General features: G+C 37.4%; 1 protein-coding gene across 2 annotated transcripts in view; it reads right to left on the bottom strand.

Annotated features, from left to right (window-relative positions):
* The window catches only part of NALCN (sodium leak channel, non-selective), a 306,335-nt gene that overhangs the window by 153,789 nt on the left and 135,793 nt on the right, over nt 1-16,753 (bottom strand). For both annotated transcript variants that reach the window (XM_072135500.1, XM_072135501.1), the window contains 3 exons: nt 6,454-6,585; nt 2,798-2,965; nt 2,026-2,217 (listed from right to left, as the gene is read on the bottom strand). In XM_072135500.1, coding sequence (XP_071991601.1) covers nt 2,026-2,217; nt 2,798-2,965; nt 6,454-6,585 — 492 coding nt within the window. The remainder of the gene's footprint in view (nt 1-2,025; nt 2,218-2,797; nt 2,966-6,453; nt 6,586-16,753) is intronic.

Below are 16,753 nucleotides of genomic sequence, written 5' to 3'. Positions count from 1 at the left end.
TTTAGGAGATGTGAAATATTTTCTGTTTGGGACACATTTTTTGCTATCAAAGTGAATTTTTATGCATTTTAAATAAAATTTCACACTTTGAATCAAAATTGCATGAATGTGCCTTTGTCTATAGATTGTGGTTTAGAACATTTTAGACACTCGAATGGTGACTGGGGTTCTTCATTCTATCTTTAAATCCTTAGAATGGTCCAAAAATACAAAATTTATGTCGTAAAAACAAACAATATGTAGAAAAAATAAAAAATAATACCACCACGATTTTAAGAAACTACAATGTGCTTTTTTTTGCTTTTACTACTTTAGGGACACAAGAATAAACAAAACTGACTCTGACAGATCCAGGCTACACATGTCTACATTTATTTTAAACAGTTTACTAACAGCTTGATCAGAGCTGACAATGTTCCTGTAAACCTGGACTTTCACAAATCATTACATCAGATTGCTTAGCACAAATGTGCAATTTGCTGGGGGGAGACACCTTATTTTGATTATATAACAACAATGCCCTTTAGAAGAAGAGTTGCCTGTTCTATCAACCAGATATTGCATACAGACAGGCAAGGATCAGGGGCAGTGCTTCCAATATTCTATATGATTTGTGGCTAAACTGCTCCATCAAACTAAAAATAACAGTTGTGGAATGGCAGAATGTGTTACCATGACATATAAACAAAGCAACTCAGACATTCAATGAGCAACTCAGAGTGATTTGACTTCTTAAGATTAAGGTTTATATTTGCCAGATGTCATCTACCACTGTACATTTGGATTTGGATCTTTCAGAACACTTTTTTTATTTGTGTCTATTGGGCACATACCCTTGGTCTTCAACACAATTTATCACACGACTACCTCCATGCTTGATTCTAGTTATAGTGTTTTTACTGGGGAATTATCTTTTTTTATACTAGATATTATATGAAATAACCTACACACCATCACCAAAAATACTATGAATAGTTAGTGTATAACTGCAGATTTCACTTTGTTCTTGCCCCCCTACAATTCTCATTTTTCAAGCTTTTTTCTCAAGTTTTGTGGATTGATTAACTCTGGTTTTATTAAAGGACCAAAGATTATAGCAAGGCTAAAGTTAAACCATGTTTAGGTTCCAGTTTGTCATTAATTACAATGTAGAAAAAATATTACACATTGATGACATACAGATTGCATAGAGGGACCACAAATCGGTTGTTTTGTGTGAAGATAATGTAAGGCAGATTGATATACAGGCGGTCCCCTACTTATGGACACCCGACTTACAGACAACCCATAGTTACAGACGGACCCCTCTGCCCACTGTGACCTCTGGTGAAGCTCTCTGGATGCTTTACTATAGTCCCAGATTTCAATAATCAGCTTAAAAGTGTCTGCAATGAAGCTTTATTGATAATTCTTGGTTCTATTACAGCAAAAAATTTTGAAACTCCAATTGTCATTGGGGCAAAAAAAAAAATTGTCGGGAACTAGAATGATAAAATATACAGTTTCGACTTACATACAAATTCGACTTAAGAACAAACCTACGGACCCTATCTTGTATGTAACCCGGGGACTGCCTGTACCATAATAAAGAGATACACATAACTCCATTTAGGGTATATCGGGTGCACAAGCAGGATACCGCCTTGTTTTCATATCATAACATGAAAGACTTTGCATTCTATAATGATGCAAGAAATTATTATTATTTAGTATAAGGTACAAGCTGATTTAGGTATACTAAATAAAAAGAATTTCTACTTTGCATAATTACCATAAGTACAAAGTGTTTGATGTATTATAAGGCAGAGTGATAGTCCGAGCCTGAATTCCAATATCACCTTAAGTGTGGTTGAATACAAGAGACTTTGTGTCTGCAGGATTTGGCAGAACAAACCTTGAATAAGAATGAAATGCTGAGTTCAGCTAGATCACACACACACTGAAGAATGTTTGATGGAAGACTTCTTCAATGTAAGGTGCATCATGGCTTTACAAAGGAGAAGCATTGCTTCATTCATTACATACCCGAGGGAAAGTGGTGAACCGGTCTAACTCCTCCACAAAGCAGAACATCTGCAGACTGATCGCTGACATAACGATAAGGAGGCTGGCAGTGAAGACCACAAGGCTTCCTAATTTTTTACCAGGTCCAAATATTTTATATACAAAATCCTCCAAAGCAGGTGAAATCTTGATGAGTCGAACAACTCTTAGCACCTGAAAAAAGAAGCACTTAATATTACAATACCTCCAAAACATTTTCATTTAACTTCAGTTGTCCATAAGTTGTTTGCCCGTGTATAAGGAGATTGCAAAGAGAATAGAGAATATAAAATAAACTAAATAGTAGAAATTCCATATTTGTTCTTGCAAACACTCAAATATGTTTGGAACATACAAAACAAATCTATCAAAAGGGGAAACTTATGTGAGGGGCATCTTGTATTTAGAAAAAAATATTTCTAAAGCCGTTGTATAACAAAAAAAAATCAGCACTGGCATCCAGTTTATTTAAAAGCGGAAATGGATTGATTATCCTTGTATTGTAAATAATAAACTTTTTTAAGGAGATTGTGCAAATTATTGATCAGAATGATCTAAGAACGCTAGGATAACTGGAATTACTATAAATTGGTCATACCATGTACCGTATGGATTGTAAACAATTTAAAAGTAAATTAGATACTGCTCAATCTAAGCATCTCAATGCATTTGAACAATCCATTTTGTTTTACAAGAGATTAAATGTGGTTACAATTGTAAAGAAAAAAACAAGGTGCAATGATCTTATACATACCTGAAAGTATGTAAATTGAGAGTGATAGAGCACAGGATAAATATGAAGAGTTGTTCCAACTACAAGGAGCAGTTCAAATTTGTGAAGAGAGGAGCTAATGTATCCTGTAAATCCTAAACACCAGATCTTTAACAGAGCTTCAAGGTCAAAAAGTACAGTAAATGCCACCTGCAAAGCAAAATAAATAATATACGCTTTGGTGTTAGTTAGAGCTGTATTCCCTTGCTTGAAATCAAATCTTAAAGAAATGGTGTCATTATAATAATCTAAAATACAGTAATCAGACACTTCAGCTTTTTAATTCTTACCAGCTACCTGTAGTCCCAAAGCCAGCAATCCTGGAAATTACAATGTATGTCACATGACAAATATTTAATTCTTTATTATAGATAGTGACAACTGTCAACATCAAGGTTTCTTCTGCATAAAATAGCAAGCTGATACTGCACTTCACAATCCTGCTAACCATTAATTAGATTTTTGTGCACAGAAGTTAAAGACTAAAGGATAAGCGAGCATTTTCATATATGCCATGCCAATGAAACACAAACTGTGATGGCCACATTTTACAGACCGATGGCTGCTCCAGGAATGGAAGTTACTCTTTAAAGGGAACCGGTCATCACCTTCTTTTAGGTAAAAATAGTTTCCCACATATCCCCACAAAATCGGCGGCTCCTCCCCATGCCCCATGCCTCCTCCTTACCATTCAGCACTTCATGTCATGTAACCAGGGTGATTTCATCTAACATTCTTTACCCACTAACTTTTGCAATATCATCCCCATGCATTTATCTGATTACATGAAATCAGAGCATGCCTTCTTGAAGGAAGAGTAGAAGTCCATGGATGCATGTTGTGATTTCATGTGATCAGCTAAATGCATTTGGTTGATTTTGAAAATGTTAGTGGGCAAATAACCTTAGATGAGATTGGGGCATGTGGAATGGGGAGAAAAAGTTGATTTTATAGGGATATGAGAGAAACAACTTTTAGCTAAAAGGGTGCAATTTAGTTAATAGGGCTCTAGGGAACCTTTCATTAGCTGTATTTGTGAAAAATGCGGTGACAGGTTCCCTTTAAGACATTTGGCTAAAGGGAATTGACACTGCAACACTATGGTTTGTGTGTAATCATCTACTACATAGAGAAACTGCACTACAATGCTTAATTTGTTCATAGGGGGTTCTGCTGGGTACATGGAGTTCCCCATAAGATTACGTAGGAAAGGATGAAGATTTAAATGGTATAAAGTGTCTATGTAAACTTAATTAGAGAAGACAACGAGAGATTGCTTAAATTTTCATTATGAATATTGTTATAAAATATGACACAGCCTATTAAAATCTATATTTTACTCAAATAGTGACACTATTCCCAAACAACCTAAAAGAAATACAAGTTAACATTTTCAATATGTTCACAATTTATATTGACATAGATATACAACAGATTAATTTGCTTTTATGGTTTAATTTAGAAATGAGGGTCGTGATTATTAAAATTTAGAGACAATTTGATATTATATAACACTTTAAAGAACTATTATACTCTACAGTGTGTCAAGAGTTGTTTCATCACTTAAAGCCCTTGGGTTATTTGCCTTTGCTTATTGTGCTCTTTTTATTAATCCCTTCTTATTTTAATAGTGTCTATCTGGTATAACATTTAAAACAGATGAATCAGCAGCTTTTTTCTAGCCCTCCGGTCCTCTTCCCGTCAGTTTCCCTGTAGATATGTCTATTTATTCCATCCAAGCCTATAATGTAGGTCAGAACTTTTGTCCATCATGATATCATAGTCTTTAATAATCGTTGTGCATTCATAACTTGTCATTCTAAAATCTAGCTGATGATAGTGTTCTAATGAAGTTGCTCTACAAACAGTGGCATTTGTATAGTAGAATAATATTGTGTAATATCAGTATAGAATCATAGAAATAAGTTGAATTCCCAAATTGGGTATAAAAAAATTGTGTGCGTGTGTGTTTTTTTGTAAACTTTAATTTTGCTTTAGTAATGGTGTACTGTTCTCTAATTGACAGTGTCCATGTGTAAAGTGGGAGCTACTGACTCTGATAGCACTGATAACCTTTTTCGACAACTAGTAAACTGGGCATTTTCATATATTGCCTGTTGTCTACAGACAGGAGTTGGAAGTGGTAAGCAGCAGTGACATTTGAGCAAAATTAACCTAAATTGTACAAAAATCAATATTCTTTTTATTGCAGAAATATTACATACAAAAGACTATGTAAGACATTTACTATTCAGGCCATAAATGCCTGACAGATGCATGTCCCACTTCTAGGACCCACAACGATTATCTACAACAGGGGCCCTTATTTCTATATGAGCGCTAAAAACAGCTTGCCACACAAAACAGCAAAAGACGGTAGCCACCTCTATCAGGTTTTATATACCCCAATCAGTTTTTATTTGTTGTCTTTTAGTACTGACTTATAATTATATTCTATTTTTTAAGAAGATTTTTATTTAAATTTTATTTTACAATTGTATATCCTTATGAGGAAATAAGCTCAATTGCAGGGGAGTAATTACAGCAATATCAGTCAGAGTATCTGCTATGGGGCCCACAGTGTCAGAGAGCCCTGGCATCTGACCTGACATACTAAATAATTTAGGATGTGCATCATTATATAAAGCAGAATGACAGGACTAGGGATCTCTTTAATCTCTAATTGCTGACATGTACTTCCCCTTTGTGGTCAGCAGCTACTGGAACAGATATGTGTAAGTGTATAAATGTATATTGCAGTGCATAAATGTGTGTAAGGATGGGGACGATTAGAAGTCAATGGAGGCTGGTGTGATTTCATGTAATCAGAGTTTGCTAATGTTAGGAGGCTAAAGGACCTGTGATGATGTCACCCTGGTCTCATGATATGCTGAGAGGAAGCATGGGACATGAGGAGGAGTAGATGGGATGGGCTGGCCAACTGGGACAAGCCTTTTCTGATGGCAGGGAATATAACATAAAGTTGATGTATAAGGATGTAAGAGAAATAATTTTTATCTAATAGAATGGTGTCATTTAGTTAATAAGGCTCTATGTGGTGACAGGTTCTCTTTAATATCACATCTTTGTTTTCAGTGGTTATTTTTTACAATTTTGCTGACTCATGCTGCTCAAGCTAAATTAGGTTAACTATAATAAGACACAGTTTTGGACAGATTCAAATTGCTTCTGTATAGAAATAAAAGTGTCTTACATAAAATGAGAACTTTCTTGCATGAAGTACTTATATTGAGAAACATCTCTGAATGGAATCTGAAAATAAAATGAGGTCCTCCACTAATTATGTTTAATATAACCATGTTCTTACAAGATGTGCCATTTAAGGTTTGAGAAATGTTATATAAGTGTTCCTGTCGGTTGCACTCTTGATGATAATAAGCAGCTTAGCAACCATCATGGATTGCCTACAGAGGTTCCACTCAAGCATCAGCTCATTACCACTGACATTTTCTTGCAGGAATCTAGCTTCCGGATTATTGGCAGACAGCCTTTATTCATTGACAGACAAAAGAATTTGAACACGTTGGGAAGATGTTGCTAGGGATCATAAGGGAACAATTTACAGTATATTGAAAGGTAACTACATAACTGCCTGATATGACAATTTGTATACCCACCTCAGCAAGATAGAACTCGTCGTAATGTCTTTTAAAGTTTTCCCCTTTGTAGTAGTTGCTGGCAGCGACAATTACATCCACGGCAACCATGCTTAGTATAAACATATGGAAAATGGACGATCTCATCATTTTCTGCACATGGACAAACACAAGACAGGAAAAAAAATTACTTAAGATTACATCTTGGATTCAACATTGCCTCCCACACATAATGCTCAGGGAAAGAATGAACACATTTGCCGGTGTCCTAAAAATGAGTGGATGCTTCTTGTTATAAATATGTAACAATCAGCAGTAATTTTACAAATGGTATATAGTATTCATGCAGATTGCAATCAGCATGGCTTTTAACTGTACATCAGACGTGCTTGTGTAAGTGGAAAAGACAGGTTTAATGGGGAAGAGAATTAAAGAAATCCTTTATCTAGTGAACTGAATTTGTCATTTTGTCACAGTAAAAGCATTGTTAATTCCACAAAGGATGTAGCAAAGTATTATCTGCCATGCTTGACATTAAAGGGCAATGTGCTAATTATAGTACATTAGTTTCAATACTTGTCTGCACTATATAGTCTATGACATTTTTATATTTGTACATGAGAAAACATTTCATATCCAATGTGATCATAGAGATGCAAGTACCAGATGGCAACTAAATGGGATTCGTACATGACCTATTCCACAAATGTCAATGGCATAGATACCGTTTAGGCATATATATTGTAATAGGGTGGCTGCTGAAGCAGCACACTCATTTCTGGAAAAGGACATTTCCAACCCAGGGAAACTGAGTGAATGTGAAAAAGCTGGGTATTTTCCTCTAGAACTCAGGTAATGAGGAGTAATAAGCAGTCAGCTGGAAGTGCTGCAGAAATACCAATACCCTGGGGAAGAGACAGGTCATGCCAAAGGCCTATTGAACCAGGCAGTCAGGGACTGCAGAACTTTTGGTTGTGTTGCTGGTGCCAGGTAGTAGGCCTACACCTAGTGAGGAAGGGATCCTCTGTTTAGTTAGTGCCGGAGAGGCCAAGGATTTTTTTTAATGTTTGTCTTGTTTTTATTACTTCTAAATAAAAATGGCTGATATCAGTTGCACCAAAATCACATAGTGTGGACAGCGAAGTTATACGTGTGTGTGAATTGTAAATATATATACTACCGTTCACTTACAAATGTCTTTATTTTTTTTAAAGAAAAGCACATTTCCTTTCAATGAAGCTAACATTAAATGAATCATAAATACACTCTATACAATGTTAACGTGGTAAATGACTATTCTAGCTGCAAACATCTAGTTTTTAATGCAAATTCTACACAGATGTATATAAGCCCATTTCCAACAACCACCACTCCAGTGGTTTAATAGTACATTGTGTTTGCTAACTGTGTAAGAAGACTAATGGATGTTTAGAAAACCTTTGTTCAAGTCTGCTAGCACAGCTCGAAACAGTTTGGCTGATTAGAGAAGCTATAAAACTGACGTTCCTTTGAGATGTTTGAGAAGCTAGAACATCACATTAGTTTTTTCTATGAAACTCTCACAATGGCCAGAAAAAAATAACTTTCATGTGAAACTCGACAGTCATTTCTAGTTCTTACAAAGTCCACCCCAATATCATTCAGACTGCCGGTGATGTCACCCGGCAGTCTGTAAATCTCGCAGTCGCACTCCGTCTCTCATGGAAAGTCTGTGTGTGTGCGCGAGACTTACAGACTGCCAGGTGACATCACCGGCAGTCTGAGTGATATCGGGGTGGACCCAGCTACAATTAAAATTGAAGCCATCAGAGCAAGGATGCGTTCAGGTGACGTAAACATATAACATATTAGCATATAGAATAGAAGTTTATATTTGATCAAAGACAATACTCTAGTAATAAATCAAGTAATAATCAAGCAATAGAAAATATTTTAGATGGCGACTGGTGAGTTATAGGAGTCTACCATCACAATACCTGATGGTAGATGTCCTTTAACATTGCTAAAATAATAAAATGTTACATTAACTCTAACATCCAACCTACTGACCCAGATTGTACAAAACACTTAAGATTAACAGTTCTGACTCATACAGTCTGTGACATAAAGGACAAACCATCATAAAAGAACATATCTTACATAAACCAAGCTTCCAGAAATGTAAGTAAAATAAGATGAAAATCTAGAGAACTTGACATTTAGATTTTTTTTGTTTGGCATCTAAATGCAGACAAGCAGTTTTGAACATTCCGTTTTTTTATCTAAATTTTATACAGTCACCATAATTGTTTTCATAAATTACACTCACCGGCCACTTTATTAGGTACACCATGCTAGTAACGGGTTGGACCCCCTTTTGCCTTCAGAACTGCCTCAATTCTTCATGGCATAGGTGCTGGAAGCATTCCTCAGAGATTTTGGTCCATATTGACATGATGGCATCACACAGTTGCCGCAGATTTGTCGGCTGCACATCCATGATGCGAATCTCCCGTTCCACCACATCCCAAAGATGCTCTATTGGATTGAGATCTGGTGACTGTGGAGGCCATTTTAGTACAGTGAACTCATTGTCATGTTCAAGAAACCAGTCTGAGATGATTCCAGCTTTATGACATGGCGCATTATCCTGCTGAAAGTAGCCATGTTGGGTACATTGTGGTCATAAAGGGATGGACATGATCAGCAACAATACTCAGGTAGGCTGTGGCGTTGCAACGATGCTCAATTGGTACCAAGGGGCCCAAAGAGTGCCAAGAAAATATTCCCCACACCATGACACCACCACCACCAGCCTGAACCGTTGATACAAGGCAAGATGGATCCATGCTTTTATGTTGTTGACACCAAATTCTGATCCTACCATCTGAATGTCGCAGCAGAAATCGAGAATCATCAGACTAGGCAACGTTTTTTCCAATCTTCTACTGTCCAATTTCGATGAGCTCGTGCAAATTGTAGCCTGAGTTTCCTGTTCTTAGCTGAAAGGAGTGGCACCCGGTGTGGTCTTCTGCTGCTGTAGCCCATCTGCCTCAAAGTTCGACGTACTGTGCGTTCAGAGATGCTTTTCTGTCTTCCTTGGTTGTAACGGGTGGCGATTTGAGTCACTGTTGCCTTTCTATCAGCTCGAACCAGTCCGCCCATTCTCTTCTAAATTCTGGCATCAACAAGGCATTTCCGCCCACAGAAATGCCGCTCACTTGATGTTTTTTCTTTTTTGGACCATTCTCTGTAAACCCTAGAGATGGTTGTGCGTGAAAATCCCAGTAGATCAGCAGTTTCTGAAATACTCAGACCAGCCCTTCTGGCACCAACAACCATGCCACGTTCAAAGGCACTCAAATCACCTTTCTTCCCCATACTGATGCTCGGTTTGAACTGCAGGAGATTGTCTTGACCATGTCTACATGCCTAAATGCACTGAGTTGCCGCCATGTGATTGGCTGATTAGAAATTAAGTGTTAACGAGCAGTTGGACAGGTGTACCTAATAAAGTGGCCGGTAAATGTATATTACATGGTAAACTAGTTCCTTATTTATTTCAATGGATCCTCATATTCCCTCATCACGTTTTAGTATTAGGTATTTTTTAGTTAAATAAGATTTACAATGACAGTTTAGTGTGAAGAACTGTACACCACTTTGACAGTGCACGTAAAACCATTCTGAGCAGAAAAAATTTCAAAATTAAATGACTTAACAAATGAGTTATTTTAAATTTGGAGCTTCCAGCTCTCCTTTGATCTTAGGATGGCATAAGTCATCAAGCTGAATTCTGGGCAACTTGCAAGACCAAACAATACTGAGATTTTATTCAGTGTTGTGAATATTAAAGTAATGTAAAAAAATACAATACTTTAGGTAACAAATGTTTTGTCGTTAAGGTTGCCATTGCACTTATCAAGATACACATAAGTTATCAATTTTGATATTTTATTATGTAACAGTGAGAGAACATTCGATTTAGCACACTAATTCACCTCTCTGATTATTACAAGCTTCTAAAATCTGTCTGAATGGAACTATAGCCTTCACTGCCTCATTAGGAAGAAGCTCTTGATCTAAGTAGAAAATAGACTTTTTCCAATGCATTTTGACCCCAGAATAACAACCAAACTTCTCTACAACTAGGGCTCATAGTTGTGTGTGTATTAATATGAATGAAACGTTTCCTAGCAAGGCTTGCAGGGCAATAATTGTAGTGCAGTGCAAACATATCCAGCAAAAAATATTTCTCCTTCAGAATGAAGTCTGGAGCCCCTCAGGCTCATTTGCATACAATCCTGCATCCTGGTGGTGGATGCCCTTTAAGTGCAGAGTCCTAGCTTTTGCTCAATAACCCTTTCATTGTGGCCACTCTCTGGGGCTGAAGGCTTGAGGGTTTGTATCTTACCATCACAGTGTTTTCCCAGTCAAGAGAATGAACAAGGGTGCTATTGTGCATAGGGTGAGTAAAGTTTGAAGTCCTGCAACTCCAGTGAGGTCAGAGGCTGTTATTGAGAGCCATAATTGTAAGACACACACAGTGCCTTGCTACACACAGGCTAACATATAGAGCTTTTCTGCACAAAGCCTAATATTTTGCATATTCATACTTACAATTCTAGCAATATTACTGTACTCATTAATACTGATCAATAGAACAAGTAATTAATATCACATATAGTTGTGGTGCTGTCAGACCAATATGAATCGAATATTGATCACTAGGTGTATTATAAAATAGACAGGAATACCCTTTGAGCACAGTTACGAAGAAGTGACTGCAGCGAATGTCTATAGGAGAGTAAATTATTCACTATACATCATTTAAAATAACAGTAAGTAAAGACTAATGAGCCTTTCTGTACAGGGAAAATGGTCCCCAAACCAAAACTTGAGCATAAACGCCTTAATGTACCCTCACTCGTAGTATAATCCATTTCCCTTAATACCAGGGAATAAAGGGAAATCGACTATACTATTTGTTATACATATATTGGTTTTTAACCCGATGAAGGCATTAGTTCAATGTCGAAACGCGTTGTTTTATATACCTCTTATATACCTTTTGCAACAAAAAATAAAAAACTCTTTGATTTTTGGAAGATACACTTTTAAAGTGAACTGTCCTTGCTTGCTATTCATTGGATTCTACTGAACAATGTGAGGAATAAGGGAAAGTCAAGGTCAAGGTCAGCAAGCCACGTCAAACTAAAGGATTGTGTCAGAGACAAGGACGTAACCAAAAGGGTTGTCAGAAATACAAACCAAAGACACAAGTAGATGGCAACATAGTACAGGCAGTCCCCGGGTTACATACAAGATAGGGACTGTAGGTTTGTTCTTAAGTTGAATTTGTATGTAAGTCGAAACTGTATATTTTATCATTGTAGTTCCCGACAATTTTTTTTTTTTGCCCCAGTGACAATTGGAGTTTCAAATTTTTTTGCTGTAATAGGACCAAGAATTATCAATAAAGCTTCATTGCAGACAATTTTAAGCTGATTATTGCAATCTGGGACTATTTTAAAGCATCCAGAGAGCTTCACCAGAGGTCACAGTGGGCAGAGGGGTCCGTCTGTAACTATGGGTTGTCTGTAAGTCGGGTGTCCTTAAGTAGGGGATCGCCTGTATAGAGTCAACTGCTTAAGGTAGAATAAACACCAAATCACCAATGGGGATATTGTTTTGATGCTGATCCTCATTCAATTGCCCACATCTACAGCTACCATAAGGTGATAAATGAAGGATATTTGTGTAATATTTCTTCTGACAATGAGTAAAGCTTACTTTTCAATATGGTAACTATTCCCTGTTTAAAAAAAAAAGAAAAAACACTGGAAACTTTTTGAAATGTATGGAAGATTTCACGAAAGGCATCCTGATGCTGTTTTGAAACACACACTGGAGACCAAAATTAGAGAACACCCAATTTACTTAATGTTAATATATACAAATGGGAGTAAAATAGCTGTAATTTAAGCTTTTAATACAATAAATTGTATTCATTCTAAAGCACAGAAAAAAAATATAAATGAGATAATTGAAGTGACTAAAATCTGCCGGCAGGCGATTGTCCAGATGAAGGCCTAAGGAATGACGCTATCAGCCATAGCAAGTCTGTGATTTCTAGAATATTGCATCTTAACAATATCACAAACTCATTCAAGTCCCCCAAGTATGGTCTTGAAAGACAAATGCAAGAGAGGACAGGATAATATGGGGAATCTCCATGGGTAATAGTTTTAACATTGCAGCTGGGGTTCCTTGCCAGTTCCGCACTGTACAGGGGAAGAATCTGTCTCAACATATTGTAGTGATTATGTTTAAGATCATTTGGTCTGAAAGTCCATGCTGCAGTAACCAATGTTGTGTGAACAGAGGTGAAACTTTATTTCATTTGGATCTGATTGAAAACATGGGGCACATTTACTAAGGCCCTTGTGCCAGTTTTCTGTCTGACTTTTGTGAGCAAACTGCTTGCACATGTATTAAGAACTGTGCATGCCACACATGTGTTGCAGCGACCCTGTTCATGGCTCCTTTAATCTTCACGTCATTTCGTCATTGAAATGGGAGTTCCGGTGTGCAGTTGGACCATATGTCAGATTTAACATACCGTGCAAAAGATGTTTGTCATGCGCCCCATGTTTAAGGTACACCAAAAAAAGTTGGTGCACTCTGTTGGGGGCAGTACCGGGAGCGCCACAATTCATGATTCTGGCGCCCTCTGCACACTACACAGGCAAAGGGAACATAGTGCAGTTTGCACTGTTTTTAGTAAATATGGGCCTACGTTCGCTGACGAACTGGAGAAAGACTGGTGGTGGAGGAAGTGTCATGGTTTGGTGAATGTTTTCTGCAGCAGGAGTTGGACATCTTATACAGCTACATGGCAATGCAAATGTTTATCAAAACCTTCTTCAACAACACATGGTTTATTCCTCGTGCCCTTTACTCAGTAAGCCAGCAATTTTCATGCAGGACAATGCCCCATGTTACACAGCAAAAATTTTAAAGCAGTTTCTTGAAACAGAATACATTGTAAAATTGAAATGGCCAGTCCAGAGTCCTGATCTAAACCCAGCATAAAATCCTTGGTGACAAAGCTATCGCCAAGAAACCCACAACAGTCACAGAGACTGGAATAATAGTGGACCCAAATCCCACCAGAGCAGTATGAGAGACTAGTGATGTCCTGTGGCCACAGATGTGCTGAAGTCATTCACAGCAAAGGCCTGTGCACTTCTACTGATTGGTAACTGTTGTCTCCTTCAGATAAGTTAGTTATAATCCTTCTTTGTGCTACGGTCATTGTTCTCTAATTTGGATCATCAGGTTTTTATCAAAATAAAGGTTTTATGTTGATATACTTTAGTAATTTTGTAAAACAACGTCCTAGTGACCCTTACAAAAATCATTTGATGCTACTTGCTCTCTATTTTATTTCCAGGGTTCATTGGAAAAACTTTATTGCCAAAGTCCTCCTTAAATAAAGAAAAATTGTAAAATGACAAATATGCTGCAGTGTTTTGGGCAAATGTTCTTAAATGTGCTTGAAAAAAAATAACATTGCTGTTGATTCCTATTGTATGTACTTAATTCATTGCATACAAAGTTTTGACACTGTAACTGATGTAGGTTTTCATGTAGCTTACCTTAGAATCTGTCGATCTAGATCACGGAGTACTCAAGTCAGCTGTGAGCTAAAGAACCATAGATGAATTTGTATATGTGTATTGATTCTCTAAGTCCTTGTGCATCAAAATGGTCTATCAGTCATGCTGTTGCCTAGTTTGACTTTGGCTGAAGTTTAGAAAATGAAATCTTATTGATTTCTTTGGTCGTGATTGAGACTTTTCTACATTTCAGAGGACCAGGTCTAAAATGCTATTAAACTGCAATTACTTAAAGCATACCTATTTTGTTTCAAGTAACTTATGTAACTTGTTTTTGTAGAAAAGGAATAACACTACTTCTGGCCACAATTTATAATATAATTGTGTTTTTATCCTGAACTTCAGACAGAGCAGCTAATAGCCGAAGTTACTTATAGTAATAGGCTAAATAGTACTAATAGTAATAGGCTAAATAAGTAAAAGGAACTAGCTAAAAGACTATTGAAGAATGTTCATAGTCATGTGCACATGGTATTACTGGTGAGCTTTGTGCATATCCAGAATAACATGTAACCTTAATATCTGATAAAAAAAAAACTGATTACTAATATCAAATGGAAATAATGTTTTCTTGAAAATGAAATAGACAAACTAAATACATAACCTCCTAGAACAGTGGTGGCGAACCTATGGCAATGGTGCCAGAGATGGCACTCAGAGACCTCTCTGTGGGCACGCGGGATGTCTCCCAGGCAGAGAGTTTGCCAGACATGCCACCTTCCTGCAGTCTCAGGCAGTCCAAGTAGTGCCCTGATATTTTAAAGTGACCCATACTGTGCTGCTTGGTCTTATCTGAAGAGTGTGAAGGTGTGGACCGGGTCAGATTGGAGCTCAAAGATTCTGGTAGCAATAAGTTTGTTACTGCCTAAATTGCTGTGTTGGTACTGTGTTGGGAAAAGATAGTGTGTTTTGGGTCTCATTTTGGGCACTCGATCTCTAAAAGGTTCGCCATCACTGTCCTAGAAGATCTAGAGGATCTATCAGCATCTGTATTAAACGCTGGCATGACAGAAAGGATATAGTATTTTTTATTGTAATATGCTAATGAACCTAAAATAGAATACAGGTGGTCCCCTACTTAAAGGAAACCTACCACTTGAAGTGGCAGGTTTCAGAAGAAAACACCGAGCACCAGCTCAGGGTGAGCTGGTGCCGGTGCTTATTTTTGTTAGTGTTTTAAACCGCGGTATCGCGGTTTAAAACACTTTTTAAACTGTATAGCCGGCGCAGGGAGGTACGCGCTCGGCGCTTACAATGCGCGCGGCTACATAGGAAGTGAAGGAGAGCCGCGCGCATGGTAAGCGCCGAGCACGTACCTCCCTGCGCCGGCTATACAGTTTAAAAAGTGTTTTAAACCGCAATACAGCGGTTTAAAACACTAACAAAAATCAGCTCCGGCACCAGCTCACCCTGAGCTGGTGCTCGGTATCTTCTTCTGAAACCTGCCACTTCAAGTGGTAGGTTTCCTTTAAGAACACCTGACTTACAGATGACCCCTAGTTACAAACGGACCTCTGGTAATTGGTAATTTACTGTACTTTAGCCCTAGGCTACAATAACCAGCTATTAAAGTTATTAAAGGTGTCAGCAATTAAGTTTTATTGTCAATCCTGGTCCTTAAGACAATCCAATATTTTTAAAATCCAATTGTCACAAAGACCAAAAAAAATTTTGTCTGAAGTTATAAAATATTATATAAAATATACAGTTCTGACTTACATACAAATTCAATATGCTGAAGACAGCAAAGACAGTCCAGGAGTTTTATATGTGTATGTACCTATACTATAGACAGTTCAATGCTGAGCAGGAAGTGCGACTGTGTGCAGCCTGTGAAAAACGTCCAATGTCACAGACTCTGCACACCTTGTACAGAAGGGGATGCCTTGCATTATCCCAAAATATTACGAAAGTACTTCTTGTTTGCTAGCCGGAATGCAGTGCTTGTACTATATTAACTGTTACAGTGCTGTTATGGCACAGAAGTACTACAAGAAGATGGTAAGTCCTTGCGTCCTTGGTATAATGCAGGTACTCCCCTTTTGTACAAGGTGTGCAGTCCGTGGAATTGGGCCAACATACAGATCCATTTATATGGGCTATTGTGTACATTCGGCCTAAGGCTCTACATGATTGTACAAGCAAACAGGGAATGGCTAAGGAATAATGGTGTTGACAATGCAGTCTTCAGAACATTTAGGATTCATGCAGACATAAAAAAGCAAAGGACAACCTCTCTTGTTTAATTTATTAGCACATAATAAAAAATTTGGCCCATAAAAGGCCTAAGAATCGGATGACCAGAACCTCAGTGGTGCAACACTGTTCACTGTCCTTATGTAGAAGTATGTTACTTTTCATATTAGTACACTTTAAAAAAGACTGAACAAGTATTCCCATAGACTGTGAATAACCAATTCCATAGACCCATAGTAGTAGAATGGGAATAGTTAGTGAATAGGAGTATCGAAGATAACCAAGCGTTGCATGGAGTGGTAGGACTAATGCTTAGACTGTTCCTAACGGGACACCTGTTCTTCTAAATGGTAGGAGTTTATTTTATATTTATGTTATCCCCTGTCCTGAAAATAGAGAATAACAATATTTGTACTTCTTCTTTAACTTTTGCTAAACAAATATTGATATGGTTTAAAGACAAT

This window comes from Engystomops pustulosus, chromosome 2, assembly GCF_040894005.1.
Source record: "Engystomops pustulosus chromosome 2, aEngPut4.maternal, whole genome shotgun sequence".
Classification (NCBI taxonomy): Eukaryota; Metazoa; Chordata; class Amphibia; order Anura; family Leptodactylidae; genus Engystomops; species Engystomops pustulosus.
This window is presented reverse-complemented; position numbering and strand designations above follow the sequence as displayed.